Source organism: Corylus avellana, chromosome 8 (assembly GCF_965113065.1).
Source record: "Corylus avellana chromosome 8, dhCorAvel1.hap1.2, whole genome shotgun sequence".
In the NCBI taxonomy this organism is placed as follows: Eukaryota; Viridiplantae; Streptophyta; class Magnoliopsida; order Fagales; family Betulaceae; genus Corylus; species Corylus avellana.
The window spans coordinates 3,568,762-3,587,481 of record NC_142497.1 but is presented as its reverse complement, the minus strand read 5'-3'; the positions used below and the strand labels follow the sequence as shown (position 1 = coordinate 3,587,481).

Genomic DNA, 18,720 nt, shown 5'->3' with positions numbered 1-18,720 from the left:
ATGAAGGGAAAACAAGTAAATTAGGTGAATTGTTTTCCATTAATAATTTTGAAAGTTTGGTGTTGACTGGTTGTTTGAATATTCCAGGCATAAATATATATAAGCCGATAGAGGAAAAGGCATTGAATTCCATGGAGTACAGAAATGGCGTGATCATTCTTCTACTAGTGTTTCTCTGGAGCACTAGTACTACTACTTCATGTTCCATCGCCAAGACTCTACCAGGTTTCGACGGCAATCTCCCTTTCAAGCTCGAAACAGGGTCAGTTCATTCACGATCATCTTCTTCTTAATAATTAATATTACTGCAATATTAATTAATCTTTTTCTTTAATTTACTTTTTTTGTTTTTTAACCCATGAAAAATGAAAATATTATAAATGCATGCTGCAGGTACGTAGGTGTAGGCGAAACGGAGGATGTGGAGCTGTTTTATTATTTTGTCGAGTCTCAAAGTGATCCATCCAATGATCCCCTCCTTCACTACAAAAATGAGGCTAGTTTTTGACTAGGGGTTTTTGACGTGTCAATGGTATTGACACGTCAAAAACCTCTTTTGACGCGTCGTTTTTGACGTTTATCGTCCGTTAAAAGGGTAGGTGTCAAAAAACTGGAGTTTTTGACGTGTCTACAGTGACACGTCAAAAACTTTTGACGTGTCAATTTTGCCATGTCAAAAATATTTTTGACGTGGTAGTGTTGCCACGTCAAAAACATTTTTGACGTGTCAATTTTGCCACGTCAAAAATATTTTTGACGTGCTGAATTTTAGCACGTCAAAAATTTTTTGACGTGTCAGTTTTGCCACGTCAAAAATTTTGGCCATTAAAAAAATATTTTAATTAAAATTTTTTTTTAATTAAAAAATTTATTAATTTAAATTATTTTTTAATTAAAATTATATGGTCAGCTCTCTCCCCCCCAGCTCTCTCCTCTCTTCTTTTCTCTTTTCTCCATTTTGGTTACTCCCCCCCCCCCCCACCCATTTTCGTTAACCCCCCCCCCCCCCCCCCCACCTCTCTCCCTCTCTTCTTTTCTCCATTTTCTTACTCTCTCTTCTTTCTTCTTTTCTCCATTTTCCATTTTCGTTACTGCCCCCCCCCCCCCCTCCCAGCTCTCTCCCTCTCTTCTTTTCTCCATTTCTCTCTCTCTCTCTCTTCTTTCTTCTTTTCTCCATTTTCCATTTTCGTTACTGCCCCCCCCCCCAAGCTCTCTCCCTCTCTTCTTTTCTCCATTTTCTTACTCTCTCTTCTTTCTTCTTTTCTCCATTTTCCATTTTCGTTACTACCCCCCCCCCCCCCCCCCAGCTCTCTCCCTCTCTTCTTTTCTCCATTTTCTTACTCTCTCTTCTTTCACTACAAGCAATATGGTCTTTAGCGACCAAACAAATAGCGGCGACCCAAAAGTCGCCGCTATTGAGGGGTTATTACCGGCGACTTTTTTTAGTTGCCGCTAATGATCCATTAATAGCGGCGACCTGTGGGTCGCCGCTAATAGTCGACACTAAAAACCAAAAAAAAATTTATTTAGCAGCAACAACAATAGCGGCGACTATAAGTCGCCGCTGATGAGAGTCAACAGCGGCAACCCTGAACAGTTGCCGCTAATAAGTGGTCATTAGCGGCAACTCTACAGTTGCCGCTATTGACAGAGGAAAAAAGTAATTAAAATTAATAGCGGCGACTTTTGGGTCGTCGCTATTGACACGAGAAAAGTAATTAAAATTAATTAGCGGCGACCCAAAAATCGCCGCTATTAATGGGTCAGTAGCGGCGACTAAAAAAGTTGCCGCTAATGACCCCTCAATAGCGGCGACTATTGGGTGGCCGCTATTGACACGGGAAAAAGTAATTTCAATTAATTAGCGGCGACCCCAAAGTTGCCGCTATTAATGGGTCATTAGCGGCGACGTTTTTAGTGGCCGCTAATGACCCCTCAATAGCGGCGACTATAGGGATGGCCGCTATTGACACAGGAAAAAGTAATTTAAATTAATTAGCGGCGACCCAAAAGTCGCCGCTATTAATGTGTCAGTAGCGGCGACTAAAAAAGTTGCCGCTAATGACCCCTCAATAGCGGTGACTATTGGGTGGCCGCTATTGACACGGGAAAAAGTAATTTAAATTAATTAGCGGCGACCCAAAAGTTGCCGCTATTAATGGGTCATTAGCGGCGACGTTTTTAGTGGCCGCTAATGACCCCTCAATAGCGGCGACTATAGGGATGGCCGCTATTGACACCACAAAAAAAAAAAAAAATTATAAATATTGGGGCGATGCTATTGATCCTACATATATAATAGAAAAAATTATTTACCAAAAATTCACCTCGAATCCTCCGATAATATGTCATTATTTCTTTTATATTAATTATTGGTGAATTTTTTCTATTTTTCTATTTTCTATTCTTATTTTATATAAAAAATCAATATTTATTTTTTTCTTTTAAAGAAAACAAATTCTCCTATTAATTATTATTGAAGTTTTCTATTTCTTATTCTTATTTAAACGTTTGATCGAACAATTGACCGATCTTGGTGAATTAATTCGATTGATCGTGATAGGATCAAATGATTGATCAAACATCCGATCGATCCAGGTGAATTAGTTCAATTGATCGTGATATGATCAAATGATCGATCAAACATCGATCCTATGAATTAGTTCGATTGATCGTGATGGGATCAAATGTTTGATCAAGCATCCAATCGATCCTGGTGAATTAGTTCGATTGATCGTGATAAGAACAAAGATTGATCGAACATCCGATTGATCTTAATGAATTAGTTCGATTGATCGTGATAGGATCAAACATTTGATCGAATCCTCTGATCGATCATAATGAATTAGTTCAATTGATCGTGATAGGATCAAACGATCGATCATAATGAATTAGTTCGATTGATCGTGATAGGATCAAATGTTCGGTCAAACATCTGATTGATCCTAATGAATTAGTTCGATTGATCGAGATAGAATCAAATGTCCGATCGATCCTACTGAATTAATTCAATTGATCATGATAGGATCAAATTATCGATTAAACATCCGATCGATCCTACTAAATTAATTATATTGATCGTGATATGATCAAATGATCGATCAAGCATCCGATCACTCTTAATGAATTAGTTCGATTGATCGTGATATGATTAAATATTCGATCAAACATCCGATCGATCTTAATGAATTAGTTTGATTGATTGTGATATAATCAATTGATAGATCAAACTAGATACAATTAAAGGTTCAATCGAATACTCAATTGAACTGTAAGCTTTTTACATTATCTTAGTGCCTTAGTTATATTGATTTTATATTCTTTTTGAATTTTGTATCATTTTATAATTAATTATAAGATAAATATCAACTTAATGATCTTTATCATAAAAATTTATTAAACGGAAATTTTTAGTTAATATTATAATAATAAAAACATATTACAAGAGAAATTTTTTTAAAAAAAACTCTAAATAAATAAATAAATAAAAATTAAAAAATTGTAGGAGAAAGTCCACATAACCCCCTTAAACTACCACTCAATTGACAATGTCCTCCCTAAACTTTCAATTGTGACAATGTCCCCCCCAAACTACCAAAAATTGTTAATGTTCCCCCCAATGACGAAATTACCTATAGTAAAATATAAACAAAAATACTAAAACTTTTAGAAAAAAATCTAAAACTAACAAAAAAAAATCCAAACTTGGCCAATTTTTTTTTTTTTAAAATCAATTTTATAAGAAAAAAATTTTAAAAATTTTGATTTTGATTTTTTTATTTTTATAAATATTGAAAATTTTCGTTTTTTTATTTTATTTTATTCTTGTTCTATAATTTTATTTAAATAAAAATTTATGTTTAAAAAAATAAAATTTTCGCTTAATAAAATGAAATTTTTTGTTTTTTAAAACTAAATTAAAAAATAGTTAAATATTATTTTTAAATTAAAATTTTCGTTTTTAAAAAAAAATCAATTTTTTTTTTTAAATTTATAGAGATATTTTTGTCTTATTGAGAAATCTATAGGGGCATTTTTGTCTTATTGCTAGCTTTGGGGGGGACATTGTCAATGTTTTAGTAGTTTGGAAGGAACATTGTTACAATTAAAAGTTTGGGGGAGACATTGTCAATTGGGTGGTAGTTTGAGGGGGTACATAGACTTTACCCAAAATTGTAAGTATAATTTAAAAAAAAATAAAAAAATAAAAAAAAAATAATTGAGCTCATTAGCGGCGACTAAGGTCGCCGCTAATGAGTGCGCATAAAAAATTGGCGCCAGCTATTTATATTGGCGCGATTTCTTAAATTTTCAGACATGTTTTATTTTTTTTTTCTTTTTTTTTTTGGATTAAAATCCCTCATCGATCAGTACTATTTTTTAGAAAGCTCTGTTTTATTTTCAGCTGTATTTTTCATTTTTCAGACCTCCCCATCAGTACTCTCTCACTCTCACTCTCTCTCTCTCTCTCTCTCTCTCTCTCTCTCTCTCTCCGGCGAACGTTTCTCTCTCTCCGGCGAACGTTTCTCTCTCTCCGGCAGCTCTCTTTCCGGCGCAGCTCTCTCTCTCTGGCGCACTCAACTCTCTCCGGCAGCTCTCTCTCCGGCGCACTCAATTCTCTCCGGTAGCTCGATCTCTCTCCGGCGTACCTCTCTCCGGTATGAGTTTCTCCTAAATGCTTGCCTCCCGGACAACATTCACTTTTTCTTTAGGAGTTTGATCACTACTTTTGTTGCTCTTCTAAAAATAGTGTATAATTTTTAGGGTTCCTAAACTGAGTGGGTTCCTAAACTGCTTTGGGAATAATTAATTAGCCAAAATACTACAAAAAGACTAGTGATAATTGGTATAGGTAGATTTATATACAGCTTTTACACCGTCTTCATCACTGGCACCTTTTAATTATTCATTCTCATTTCTCCACAATTTGAATTTGAAATTCTAAAGAATCCACCACAGTTTAGTTAATTAAATGGGTCCCCTAGTTGTAGTCCTATACCTGGCCTCTCTCTCTCTCTCTCTCTCTATATATATATATATATATAGTTTAGTAATGTGGGTGGGTAGTTGGCATTTACCCATAGACTTAAGGGTGCTTCACAACTTTTGATAGATCGAAGACAATTCAAAAATGATGCAGGTTCATTTGATTCTTATTTTAAATTTCAAAATATTAAAGGACTATACAATGATAATCTGGGATTCATCTGAAAACAGATCGTGAGGAACAAAATTTTCAGAAAATCATGTGGGAAGTTCGTACAAAATTTTCTTGTTTTTTACTGTTTTCACCCTGCTTTCAAGGAGAATTACCTAATTGCCTTGTTGCTGACCCAGTTCATGGTAAACTGAGTCATAACATTTGGTCAATTTAATTTAGATTATCGCAAATATAAAATGCTATGTGCATTCATCTTCACTATAAATATTGGGTTATGGAAGTTGTTTTACTAGTTATGGCTTAATTCAGTAAGTTCATCTAAATCCTAATTTTTGGAACCTTAAATTTTTGTTTTACTAGTTATGGCTTGTTTTAGACTGTTTGCTATATTTTAATTGTTGAGCAGCTACCAAGTATTCACTGGTGGTACAAGACAGCCAATCATGCTGCTGAATTAACTGCTGGGTTCTATAACTCTTGCAATCGTGATGGTTATGCTACAATTGCAGCAATGATAAAGAAGCATGGAGCTGCTTTAAATTTCACTTGTGCTGAGGTACAAATGTTAGACCAGCATGGGGACTTCTCAGAGGCACTGGCAGATCCTGAGGGTTTAGTCTGGCAAGTAAGCATCACTGTTTGAAACATCTTGATGACCTCTGTTATTTACTTAATTTAAGTTTGCTATTACATTGGGGAAAGCTGGAATATATTACTAGAGCCTCTGTGTATGTCTCTTGTGGCGAGTTTGGAGAAATATTTTGCAGATGATTGCTTAGATTCAAGTCTGCAGATTTATTTTTGAAATGTTTAGCAGTGAACATCCTAATTGTCTATTTCAGGTGCTGAATGCTGCATGGGATGTTTGCATACCAATTGCTAGTGAAAATGCACTTCCTTGTCATGACAGAGTAGGCTACAACAAGCTATTAGATAACGCCAAGCCCATGAATGATCTAGATGGGAGGCATTTTTTGTCTTTTACCTACCTTCGGCTTAGTCCACTTCTTATGGGAAGTCAAAACTTCATGGAATTTGAACGCTTTGTCAAGAGAATGCACGGTACACTCTTCTTCAAATGTTGACTTGCATTTATACCCATTTGGTAGGGAGGGTATCAATCCCTTTGTTTGCCCAGGAATAGGGATTTTTTATTTCAGCTTGGGTTTTACTGATAACCAATCAGTATATATGCCTTGAGATTGAGATCATTTAAAAAGGTGGTTAGTCCAATGAAATGGCTTCCCTTGATTGTCTGTCATCAGCATTGAAATTCTTACTAAATCAGTTCAATGCAATCTAAAATAATAGACAGACTTGCTTTTCAATGTCTGTAAAACTTCTGCATGATCTAAGTAATTTATAATCTTTTACAGAACATAAGCATAAGTCTCTAAGAGCAGTTTGGTATAATGGAATTTAGATTAGTCACAAGCCCATTAGCGAGTTCATACGTCTGCATCGATACAATTTATGAATCAGGATAGCTTCACACAATTGCTATACTGAATTTGTCTTATTTATGCTATTATGCTGCAGGGGAAGCAGTTCTTGATCTCCAGGTATAGTGGGATGACAGAAGTCTCTCCAGGATGTGTATTATTTATCTCTCCACACCCCCCCTCACCCCAAAAAAAAAAAGTGTTGGGGGTTACTGTGTTGCAGGTTAGGGGAATAGTATTTTTAGTTGCTATTATCTATACTAGGTAATTGACAACTAGGTCGGGCTATTTTTTAATCAAAGCACAGCCAATATGTAAAAGTAATTTATACCTAGATTTAGCATTATCCTTTTGAATGCATGAAGCAGAATCTTCATCAGTGTATTAAATTATTGTTCCACCCTAAGGGTTCACCTAGAGTAGCTTGGTGAAAATATTTTGTTGTGGTCATAATGTGCTACATAGCACAGGTGATGTTTATTAACCCAACTACATAGTCATATATCAATTGGCAGATACAGCTTGTGCTTTCTATTTCATTTGAAGTTTTTAAGATGTAAAGAATGCTGCTGCTTGAGCTTAAGAAATGTGACATACAAGGTGGTGGTGATTAGGGAAATGAGAATCTCCTCCATTTTGCATCTTTATCCTCTGAATTTGTGCTTCTTAACCTGCCTGAATATGATGATGATAACCATAGTTCAAATTTGGTTTCGTTTTAATTCCCATAAATAAATAAAAAAAGAACACCCACAAATAATGATAATTAATTCCCTTCAGTTGTTTTTTTTTTCTTTTAAATCACATACCCAACCAATTAAGAGTTGGGAAAAGTACAAAGCAATCAAAGCTATACGGACAAAATAATGACGTCCCCAACATGTCATTATTTTGTGTTGTTGTTTCCCTCTTTCACTTTTTGTTTCATGATAAGAAGTGAATCCTTGAATCCACTTGTCCTTCCATATGCAATGCTTGCACCAACTTGTTTTAATGGTTTAGCTATTATTCATTTGCTTGATGAGATGAAGTCCTTTATTTTATTTTAGACATAGTTTGTGCTCATAGGTGAGGACTCAAACCCTTCAATATATGTAAGGTTTGTTGCTCTTAGGGTCCACAATTCAAAGGCAAGCCTTGGATTGGGTGGTTTAGTTTGATTGACTTGGCATGAGTTTACTTTTGATTATAACCTTATTGTCCGGACGTCCCCAACATGTCATTATTTTGTGTTGTTGTTTCCCTCTTTTCACTTTTTGTTTCATGATAAGAAGTGAATCCTTGAATCCACTTGTCCTTCCATATGCAATGCTTGCACCAACTTGTTTTAATGGTTTACCTATTATTCCTTTGCTTGATGAGATGAAGTCCTTTATTTTTTTTTGGACATAGTTTGTGCTCATAGGTGAGGACTCAAACCCTTCAATATATGTAAGGTTTGTTGCTCTTAGAGTCCACAATTCAAAGGCAAGCCTTGGATTGGGTGGTTTAGTTTGATTGACTTGGCATGAGTTTACTTTTGATTATAACCTTATTGTCCAAACGTCCCAACATGTCATTATTTTGTGTTGTTTCCCTCTTTTCACTTTTTGTTTCATGATAAGAAGTGAATCCTTGAATCCACTTGTCCTTTCATATATATGCAATGCTTGCACCAATTAACTTTAGTTATCTCGAGCGATTTGACTATAAATAGGCTTGGTGTAATTCTCATAACTGTTATATAATAACATCTATTATAAGCAGGTCTATTTTTTTTTTTTTTTTTTTTTTAAAAAAAATATATCATTAGCGGCGACCTCAATGTCGCCGCTAATGATTTTTTTATTTTTTTACGATTATCAATAGCGGCGACCTACGAGGTCGCCGCTATTGATACTAAGTAGCAGCAACATCTAGGTTGCCGCTATTGATAGTCAGTAGCGGCGACATCTAGGTCGCCGCTATTGATAGTCAATAGCAGCGACCTATAACGTCGCCGCTATTGATTATCAATAGCAGCGACCTAGAAGGTCGCCGCTATTGATAGTCAATAGCAGCCACCAAGATGGTCGCCGCTATTGACTGTCAATAGCGGCGACATTTTTGTTGCCGCTATTGACCATCATCAGCGGCGACACTCGGCTCATTTCAAGCTTTTTTTGCGGCAACAAAAAAAGTCATTAGCGGCGACTTTTAGTCGCCGCTATTGACCCATCAATAGCGGCGACCCCAAATGTTGCCGCTATTGATCATCAGTGGCGGATTAATACCTGCAACTGAATAGCGGCCAAGGGTCGCCGCTATTGATCAATAGCGGCGACGTTTTGCTCATTAGCGGCGACTTTGGGTCGCCGCTAATGAGCAAATTTCTTGTAGTGTTTCCTTCATTTTCAAAAACTCAAAACCAAAAATCTTCAAAAATCAAAAACCAAATCAAAAAATTAACCTGAAAAATCAAAAACCCAAACCCAAAAAATCTTCTTATCTTCTATTCTTCTTCTTCTCTTTTCCTTTTTTTTTTTTTTTTTTTTTTGCAGATCTACTTCTGTTCTCCTTTTATTTTTCTTCTTTTTCTTCTTCCCTCTAGAGGGAGCTGGCCGGCTGCAGAGAGAAGCTAGGGAGATTGAGAGAGGAGAGAGAGTTGAGTCTGGAAATGAGAGAAAAATGACCAAAGATATAAAAGAATTATAAAGGGAAAAAAAAGAGGGAAAGAAGATAGGAAAAAGAGGGAAAAAAGTTAAAAATCCTGCTTTTTTTTAGTGACGTGTTAACATTTAGCACGTCAAAAAATTTTGACGTGCTAAAAGTTACACGTCAAAAATAAACCAGATTTAAAAAAAAAAAAAAAAAAAAAAAAAAAAAAAATTGAAACAGTAATAATTTTTGACGTGCTGGGTTGTGGCACGTCAGAAACCCAGCACGTCAAAAACTCTATCTCTATATATATATATATATATATATATATATATAATATCGTTTATATGTGTGATATATATAATTAAAAGAATTTAAAATAATAACTTTTATTAGCCTTTTGACGTGCCATGCATGGCACGTCAAAAGACTAATAAAAAATATATTTTATTTATATATGTATATTTCTGATTTAATATATATATATATATAATTTCATATATAATTATAATAAAACAAAAATAATATGATAAATTATTATATTTTTAATTATATAATATAATGAATTTATAATATATTATAAAAATATTATAAATATATAATATTTTTGACGTGCCATGTGTGGCACGTCAAAAACTTATAATATATATATATAATCTTATTTAAATTATTATAAATTTTATTTATTTAAATTTTATTAAAATTATATTTACTCTATCATATATTTACTCTATCCAATTAAAATTAATTAGAGAATAAATAAATTAATATTCTAGATGTATAGATAATTAGATGTATCAACTAACCGACCACATATGTTGTGTTTGTCGAGTTCATATGAGGTTTGCGGGTCTTATAAAATAAATGTATCAAGTATGTTTTATATATTTTTACAAAATTAATATGACTAGCTATCATATTAATATTACTAGACTGATCAATTTATGCATGCATGATATATATATATATATATATATATATATACCAAGTAATTTATACTAATATGATAAACTATAATTTTCCTATTCAATCAAAATTAATTTTTTATGCCAATTAACATTAATTATTTTTTAATACATATTTTTTTATATCAAAATTAAAATTAGTTTTGACATATATATATATATATATATATATATATATATAATTAATTAATTAAAATTAATATTTTTTTGACGTGTCATGCTTGACACGTCAAAACATTTTGACGTGCCATGCATGACACGTCAAAAGTTTTTGACGTGCCATGTGTGGCACGTCAAAAACTTATAATAAATATATATATTATCTTATGCATGCATATATTTATATATTAATTGGCATGCATGTGATATATATATATATCACAATAAGAATTATAATTTATACTAATGATAATAAACTATAATTTATACTAATGACAATAAAAATTAATTTTTTATGCCAATTAACATTAATTGTTTTTTAATGCATATTTGTTTATATCAAAATTAATGTTACATTTTTTTTTTATTAAAAAAAGTTTTTGACGTGTGGAATTGACACGTCAAAAGTTTTTTGACGTGTTAATTTGACACGTCAAAAGGTTTTGACGTGTCAAATTGACACGTCAATAATATTTTTTTTGACGTGTCTGCTTAGACACGTCAAAAGTTTTTGACGTGGCAAACATAAGTTACTGTTTGCCACGTCAAAAAACATCTATTTTTTTATAGTGCTTGCTTGGCTCAATGGAGGTCCTGGTTGTTCTACCTTCGTTGCTTTTTTCTACGCAAATGGTAATTAAGCTTTATTTTCATTCATAACTCTATGAATTTTTTTTTTTTAATGAATGAATAACTTTCATTAATTAACAAACAACTAAACGAACACTTAAAAAACAACGTACACTTTACATAGAAAAGCTAAACCAAGTAGCTAAAGAAACAATATCTTCCCAGCGAGTAGACAGGTTAAGCTCACTACATAGACTAATAACCTTCTACCAAATTCCGCTACTATAACTACAAGCAAAAAAATAAATGATCTCTATCTTTTATTACATGTCTACAAAAAATGCTTTTCTCATCCCTTTGAAACCCTCATATCAACAACTTTCTCCCCGTGGACAAAGCATCCCTCACTGCTAATCAAGTGATAAAGCTTGTTCAGGAATTGAAAAAGGAAACCAACTCTACGATTATTATCACTTATAATATATATGACCCCTGGCTCCGTGTTGAATGCATTAATTATACATACTGTTAGAATATTTTATATATTATTCTAGAGTTTATTGTCTTTTCTATTAGGGTTTATTCCATACCTTAATTAGTCTAGGATTACTTGCCTATCACTCATAATCTCTCTATAAATAGAGGCATCTGTATTCATGCATACACACACTACTTAATTCAATGTAGTCCTTATATGCTTCCGCTCTCTTTTTTCTCTCTCATTCTTCCTCCATGAGAGATATATTTAACATGGTATCAGAGCTACTTTCTTGTAGCCTCAAATAACTCCAGTAAACGTCTTTTGACGTTTTTCGGCGCTCCCTCCGGAGACCTAATTTCGGTCGTCGGTGTGCCGCCAAGCGGTTTTCCGCTCACAGTCCAGCGCTCCCTCCGGCGATCACCCAATTCAAGTCATTGGCACGCTGCCAAGCAGTTTTTCGCTCAAAATCTCTTCCACTCCTTCAGATCTACAGATCTGTGGAAGATCCGGCCGCCATCAACTCTCCAAGCCCTCCGTGCTCCTCCACGCTCCTCCGATGGTTTTTGCCTTAACGAATTGCGCCGCCACCGTGAGTCCTCTCAACCAAATAACCACCAAAAGTGGTGTCTCAAACCCGGATCGGTGGATCTGTGCAATCTCAGCCCATTTCAGCATTGCACACGCCTCCACGCTCTTCCCGCAGTTTCTGCAGTCTCTTCTAAGCACCACCAAGTGCGGCCATAGTCCCTGTCGGAGCTACACGCTCCACTCATGACAACAGATCAGACGCCTCCGAGTTCAGATCCGAAGAGATCTGGAGCGTCCAACCTTCCACACGCCCCTACGCGCAACCAGAAGGTTCTATCCACCAATAAAGGTGCCTCCAAGCGTGGCTACCGCTCCTCCACGCACCGCCACCTTTGTCGAATCATCGTGGTTTTCATTCCGTTTGGTAGATCCGTCGCCAGTGGTCTCAAATCCATCCAGATCGCCGCCATTGGGTCGTCAACATGCCGCCATGGTCCTGCTAAAGGATCTGCTTGTGGGCTTCACGCACCAGTCAACCTCTTGGCGCGTGAGATGCACGCGCCTAAAACCCTAATTAGGGTTTTGGCGCGTGTGATGCATGCGCCTTACGCGGCTACCACTGCCACGTTTCCTCCAGAGGTACCGCCACATCAGCCCTAGCCCTCTACCACATGTCAGCTTCGAGAGAAAAAAAAAAAAAAAAATGTGTATATCCGAATCCTAGCATTTTCAACTCGATCCAAATTGGTCCATGGGTTTTCAGTCATTTTCAGCCCAATTCAAACCAGCCCACTCATCCAATCGGTTCCAAACCGGTTCAACTCGACCAAGCAGGTCCTAAATCTTGTTCAGCCCACTCGGATCCACAATCCGAACTGGATCTGTCCAAGTCATCCGACCCGATCCAAAAACCGGTTCCAACCGGGTCATCGGGCTCAAATCGAATCTCCCCAACCCGGTCCAATACCGGTTCCTAAACCGGGTCACCAGGTCAAGCTCTCCAAAGCAATCCAAATTTGTCAACCTGATCCATTGGGTTAGACACGGTTCATATAATTTTGGGTCAACCATTTTAGTGGTCAATGGGTTTTGGCCAACTTTGGCCCATGTAATCGGCCCAACAGACTTAAGTCTCAAGCCCAAAATATTGGGTCCAATCCATCCCAATGGATTCAAATCTCAAGCCCAACATTTTGGGCCTAGCAGCTACCATCAGCCACCAGCTGCAGCCGCCGCCTTCCGTCGACCACGTCTGGCCGCCAAACTTCGGCCACCTCCAGCAACTTTTCCGACGGACATAAAAAAAAAAATCCCTTATTTTTCCCAAACCTTGAGTTTGAGGGGGGATATTAGAGTATTTTTGTGAAATCACCCGGATCCAAGCTTTTCAACCCATCCACCTGGTTAGAACCGGGTATTGCCGCTACTAGCCGCCGTGCACCACCTCCGGCCACCCAACTCCGACCACGCTCCTGCGACCAAAAAAATATATTTTCCTTTATATTTCCAACCTCAATTTTATACATTGAGTTTGAGAGGGATGTTAGAATATTTTATATATTATTCTAGAGTTTATTGTCTTTCCCATTATGGTTTATTCCCTACCTTAATTAGTCTAGGGTTACTTGCCTATCACTCATAACTTTTCTATAAATAGAGGTATTTGTATTCATTCATACACACACTACTTAATACAATGTAGTCCTTATATGCTTCCGCTCTCTCATTTCTCTCTCATTCTTCCTCCACAATATATCAGAGATATATTTAACACATACAATGAAATACATAGTATGTATGATGTTCATATTGGCATGTACTTTTGTATTTAAAAAAATAATAATAATATGGCCATATGGGGGGTGGCTTCTCATATATAGCCGAAGAGGGTGGAGGAGCCACTCACAAATAAGATTTTTGCATTTAATGGTGTATATAAAGTTAACGTTTATATATCTTTCTTTTTTAAAAAAAAAAAAAAAAAAAAAAAAAAAATTGAAATTATGTACACCATTAAATACAAAAGTTTTAAATCTTAATCATAAAATGTATAATAATACCCATTTTATTTGGAATTTAGAAGATTTTTGTCCACAAGTAAGAGCCCATCTTCGCGAAGGATCATATTTCCTTCAAAACGGCAAACAACCCCAATTCACCTAATTTGGATTTTCTCTAATCGGAGGGAATCAAGTTAGCTTTATTTGAATAGTAAAATTATTAAAATAATATAAAAAAAAAAAATTTATAATGGGGCATGTCACATTGGAATTCACAATATTTAGTAAATTTTGTGTTTTGCAATTGACTTTCCATCAACAAAAATGCAGGACCATTATCTTTTGATTCTAATTACGTTGGGAAATTACCAACACTCAAGTTGAACCCATACACGTGGACAAAGGTTTGCGATTTCTAGTTGTGTTAATTCCTACGCAAATTCTACAAAAACTAATATTTAGGAATATTATATTTAGTTTTCTTCCGTTTAACATATATGGTGGTCAATTTTCCTTTTCCTTTTCTGTTTCTTTTTTTTTTTTTTTTGTCAATTTTCAGTTCCTCAACGTACTATATATAGATTCACCAGTTGGTACTGGATTTTCTTACTCAAAAAGCCCCCAAGGATACTATTCCGACGACCAAAAAGCAGCCGCGGATATCTACGAATTCCTACAAAAGGTGCATGGAAATTAACGTGACTGCTTAATTTGTTGTTTGGGTCTTGAGAAAAAAATGTTTTTGAATTTTTAATTTGATGCAATTTATCTTATTTGTTAGCTTTCGGTGTTTTGATAATAAAATTTTTAAATAATGTAATACCATATACACCATAAAATAAAACAAAATATAATTTAGACGGTAAAATATTATCTCTCCATTTAAGTTATCCCTAAACATTGTTATATTTAAGTAAAGAAAAAGTAGTAAGAAGCAGGCTAACTCAACGAATATATAGGTGAAATAGACGCCAGAATGCAAAGAATCATTTCTCATTTTACAGTAAGGAAATTATCTTATCATGATTTGGAATCACCTTGGCAGTGGTTGATCAATCACCCCAAGTTCGCAAAAAATCGACTTTACGTCGGTGGTGGTTCATATTCGGGCATTCCTACTCCAGTTATTGTTCAAAAAATATATGACGGTAAAACATGTTGATGATACAGTAAATTTTCGTTATAGTCAAGTTCTTCTGTACAATATTTAACCTTAGCCTTTTTTTCTTTTCTTGTTTTTTTTCCTCTTTGGTGTGGAACCGCAGGCAATGAAGTCGGACGCAAGCCATTCATGAATATCAAAGTACGGAAAATGAAAATAGAAATATAATAAATCGAAATGATTGTTTCTGAGGATTAAGAATTTTTTTCTAATTATATATCAATGATTGCTCCTTAATTCTATGTTAATTATGGTTGATCTTGATATATTATTGGGATTAACACCAGGGGTATGTACTTGGGAGCCCAAAGACGGATTCTTATCTTGATGCTAATTCAAGAGTTCCATTTGCACACCGTTTGACGCTTATCTCAGATGAACTCTATGAGGTTACTTTTGTTCCTCTACTTGATACATGAAATTGTTAGGCTTTATTTTACTTCTTTTCACATTATTTATGCTTTGTTTAAAGCCTTTTTTTTTTTTTTTTGGGGCTGCTAAATATCCCACATCGATCACGGGTCATACAAAAGTCAAGCAAAGATGATGGAACTAGCTAGACTCAATCATATCTAACTACATGAGGAACAAGTTCATATATAAATATATAACTCTTTGTATGTCACTGTCCCAATCAATTTTCAGATTTTTAGCATATTTTGAAAAATCATGTCCATGTCCACTGTCCGATCAATCAGAACTTTTCCAACTAAACAATGATTTTCTGTCTTTCCCATCTCCATTACAATGCTCATTCTCGATCACATCTTCCTTCACTTCCTCTCCCATCCATGACAAAATATTCCACATATATGATAACTCATTCACCTTCGGTTAGTTATTTGCTCCTAAAAATAACCAGAAAGAAAAATGAAAGACAGATCAGAGATCTAAGACCGCTACTTTGAGAGTTTCGTGTAAATAAAACCTTAGAAACCAACATATATAAGGTAATCGAAACCCCAAATAGCACGAAAAAAAAAAATAAAAAAATAAAAAAATAAAAAAAATCCTGTAGATTGTTTGTTGAAAGCAAATCTAGAGAAAAGACAAACAATAACCGCCACAGTAATATGAGCGTCACTAAACTCACTACTGTATTTTTCAAAAGAAGGACAGAATTGGAAAGGATCCTCCTAAAATGGTTATCCTTGTTTAATTTATCTCTTTGGTGGCTAGAGAAAATTACATTAGTTATTGAACCTATGGAATATGATCACATTATGTATGAAAGATGAGGAAGATTTGGGAAGCGTGCTTAAACTTGTCAAACAAAAAGCTATGTAATTAGCTTCAAGCTTCAAAGTTTTCAAATTATTATAATCAAACTTAAAGAGCAAGATGATTTTTTTTTTCTTTCTTTCTTTATTCTATCATTTGCGTTGCTCATTATTCATTATCTCTATAAATAGAAACCTATGTAATATGTACTTCAATATACTGAATGCAGTCAAGATGCAGCCCATCATCGTCTCCGCCCTTTTCTCTATTTAATTATATATCATATTTAACATCAATCCTTCTTAATTTGGTGAATTTACATATATGATTCAATTTTTTTGTCTTTTGATGTGTTATTCTGCTTTTAAAGTCAGCCAAAACAAGTTGTAATAGCGATTACGTCAACATTGATCCAAGAAACGAACAATGCCTAACAGATGTTGCAGCTATCAATGAAGTAGGTTATATATATATATATATATATATGAAGTAGGTTATATATATATATATATATATTTGCTTTTTGGCTTTTTATTAAATTAAATTGATGATCACAATAACATGGAATTTCGACTGCGTTTCATATATATTGCAGTTACTCAGTGGAATCTATTATTCTCAAGTTTTGCTCCCTGCCTGCACCAGTGGCTCTAACTCTAAGAAACCAAATACTAATTATTACACAGACGACGGGGACCAAAGAATTTTCATGAAAACTTCCAAGAATTTTCTCCAAGAGCTCTGGTGTCGAGTAAATCTCTTTCTCTTTCTCTCTCCCTTTACCCCTTTTTATTTTTATTTTTTATTATTATTATTATTATTATTTTTGTTAAAGAATTGATTAAATTATTAAATATTTGAAACAATTGATGTTTTAACGCGCTATCAGAACCAAAAGTCTTGAGTTCAAATATAGACTCCGTCATTTAGTCAAATTTCAATTAAATATCTTACATTCAATGTCTGAGAGATACATGTATCGAATTTGTTTACATTTAAGGATCACAAATTTTCGATCGTTGGACTCTGGGCAAATGATCCGACCGTTCAAGAAGCTCTTCACATTAGAGAGGTACGTAGTAGACTTTTTTTTTTCATAAAATAAAAAAAAAATAAAAATGAAAAAAAAAAAGAGGTAATTAACTAAGAAAATAATTTGACCCCTGCAATCTAGGGAAGCAAAAGGCACTGGGAACTATGCAACTCAAGCTTAGCATACACGATGAATATCCCAAGTACTATCGACTATCATCAGAATCTCACTAACACAAACCTTCGAGCTCTCATATACACGTACGTAATATCTTACAACTCCCTTGGCTTTTACAATCTAAAGTTGCATTCTGGTTAATTTATAGGAAAAACAGCAAAATTTAACTCTCTAGTTACACTGGTTTGTAATAAGTTTCGTGTGGTATAAAAATCTTTTGGCTGTGATATGCAAAAATAACAAATAAGCCCTTTTATATATATATAGTTGCTCTCTACAATGTAATTCTTGATTTTCAACAGGTCTGATCATGATTTGGAAATACCACACATAGGTACCCAAGAGTGGATAAGGTCTTTGAATTTGACTTTGGACTACCCTTGGCGTCCATGGTTTATTGATGCTCAAGTTGTAGGGTAATTACTTTAATTAATTATACACTTCTATATATATATATGCAATTTCACACTTTTCTCAACTTTTGATCAGATGTTTAAATTAACTCATGGGTTCTATTGAATAATCTCGTGTAGATACACAGTGAGGTATATAAACAATGATTTCTACATGACATATTCAAGTGTTAAGGCAAGCAAAAATACCCTCTCTTTTTTCCTCCTCCTTATTATTTTTTTTTTTTCTAATTAATGATGCACACAAATTTATGGAAGCCATGCATGTATTAATTCTTTATTCCCATATATATAGGGAGCTGGTCACGTAGCTGACGAGTACAAGCCGAAGGAGGCCTATGCAATGATTGAAAGATGGTTCTCGTATTACCCTCTCTAAGTAAGGTTTGTTGTTATTAATTAGACATATGAATATATTGATGACTCCCCTGATTAAAGCAAGATTATTATTGTCCCTAATTAATGTCTTTTTTTTTTTTTTTTTTTTTTTGACATGTCCACACAAAGGAAGGAGGGAGGGGATTTAAACTAATGACCTCCGCTTCATGAGGCGTAGTTCACAGCCAATTGAACTACTCATTGGGAACTTTTTTTCACTTTTTAAGTGTACTAGCCAGTGATACTAGTAAAGATGATGGTACAGTTGTGAAAGATTGATGGCATTTGAATAAAAGGGTCCCGATTCTTATTATTGGGAGAAAAATTACTAGAATCCCACTTGCGATTGGTTTTCTAAATATTCTATTTCAACTTTGCTTATCCATGAAAGTGAAATAATAATAATAATAATAA

General features: G+C 34.5%; 2 protein-coding genes across 3 annotated transcripts; both read left to right on the top strand.

The window, feature by feature from the left end:
* Positions 1 to 131: 131 nt before the first annotated feature.
* On the top strand, positions 132 to 18,307 carry LOC132163881 (serine carboxypeptidase-like 17). Its single transcript, XM_088519083.1, has 15 exons — positions 132 to 262; positions 394 to 500; positions 10,914 to 10,976; positions 14,253 to 14,326; positions 14,482 to 14,604; positions 14,968 to 15,070; positions 15,188 to 15,225; positions 15,372 to 15,473; positions 16,676 to 16,762; positions 16,901 to 17,056; positions 17,306 to 17,377; positions 17,480 to 17,598; positions 17,818 to 17,931; positions 18,049 to 18,103; positions 18,224 to 18,307. The coding sequence occupies exons 1-15, from the start codon at positions 132 to 134 to the stop codon at positions 18,305 to 18,307; spliced, it is 1,428 nt and encodes a 475-aa protein (XP_088375209.1).
* Positions 4,418 to 7,250, top strand: LOC132175788 (beta-amylase 2, chloroplastic-like). 2 transcript variants are annotated; one of them, XM_088518970.1, is made up of 4 exons: positions 4,418 to 4,658; positions 5,671 to 5,786; positions 6,004 to 6,223; positions 6,701 to 7,250. In XM_088518970.1, exons 2-4 carry the CDS (start codon positions 5,673 to 5,675, stop codon positions 6,727 to 6,729), a joined length of 363 nt encoding a protein of 120 aa, XP_088375096.1. In that variant the 5' UTR covers positions 4,418 to 4,658; positions 5,671 to 5,672; the 3' UTR covers positions 6,730 to 7,250. The 2 variants fall into 2 exon arrangements, with proteins under 2 accessions (XP_088375096.1, XP_059443823.2); XM_059587840.2 differs by having other exon boundaries at positions 4,421 to 4,658; positions 5,568 to 5,786.
* Positions 18,308 to 18,720: the final 413 nt, after the last annotated feature.

Excerpts from the sequence above, each read along its gene's own strand:
- LOC132163881 (XM_088519083.1), top strand. The coding sequence starts at position 132 with ATGGAGTACAGAAATGGCGTGATCATTCTTCTACTAGTGTTTCTCTGG. Across the intron at positions 263-393 it reads CCTTTCAAGCTCGAAACAGG|GTACGTAGGTGTAGGCGAAA; the intron begins GTCAGTTCATTC and ends TGCATGCTGCAG. Across the intron at positions 501-10,913 it reads TCACTACAAAAATGAGGCTA|TGCTTGCTTGGCTCAATGGA; the intron begins GTTTTTGACTAG and ends ATTTTTTTATAG.
- LOC132175788 (XM_088518970.1), top strand. The coding sequence starts at position 5,673 with ATGATAAAGAAGCATGGAGCTGCTTTAAATTTCACTTGTGCTGAGGTA. Across the intron at positions 5,787-6,003 it reads CTGAGGGTTTAGTCTGGCAA|GTGCTGAATGCTGCATGGGA; the intron begins GTAAGCATCACT and ends TGTCTATTTCAG. Across the intron at positions 6,224-6,700 it reads CTTTGTCAAGAGAATGCACG|GGGAAGCAGTTCTTGATCTC; the intron begins GTACACTCTTCT and ends ATTATGCTGCAG.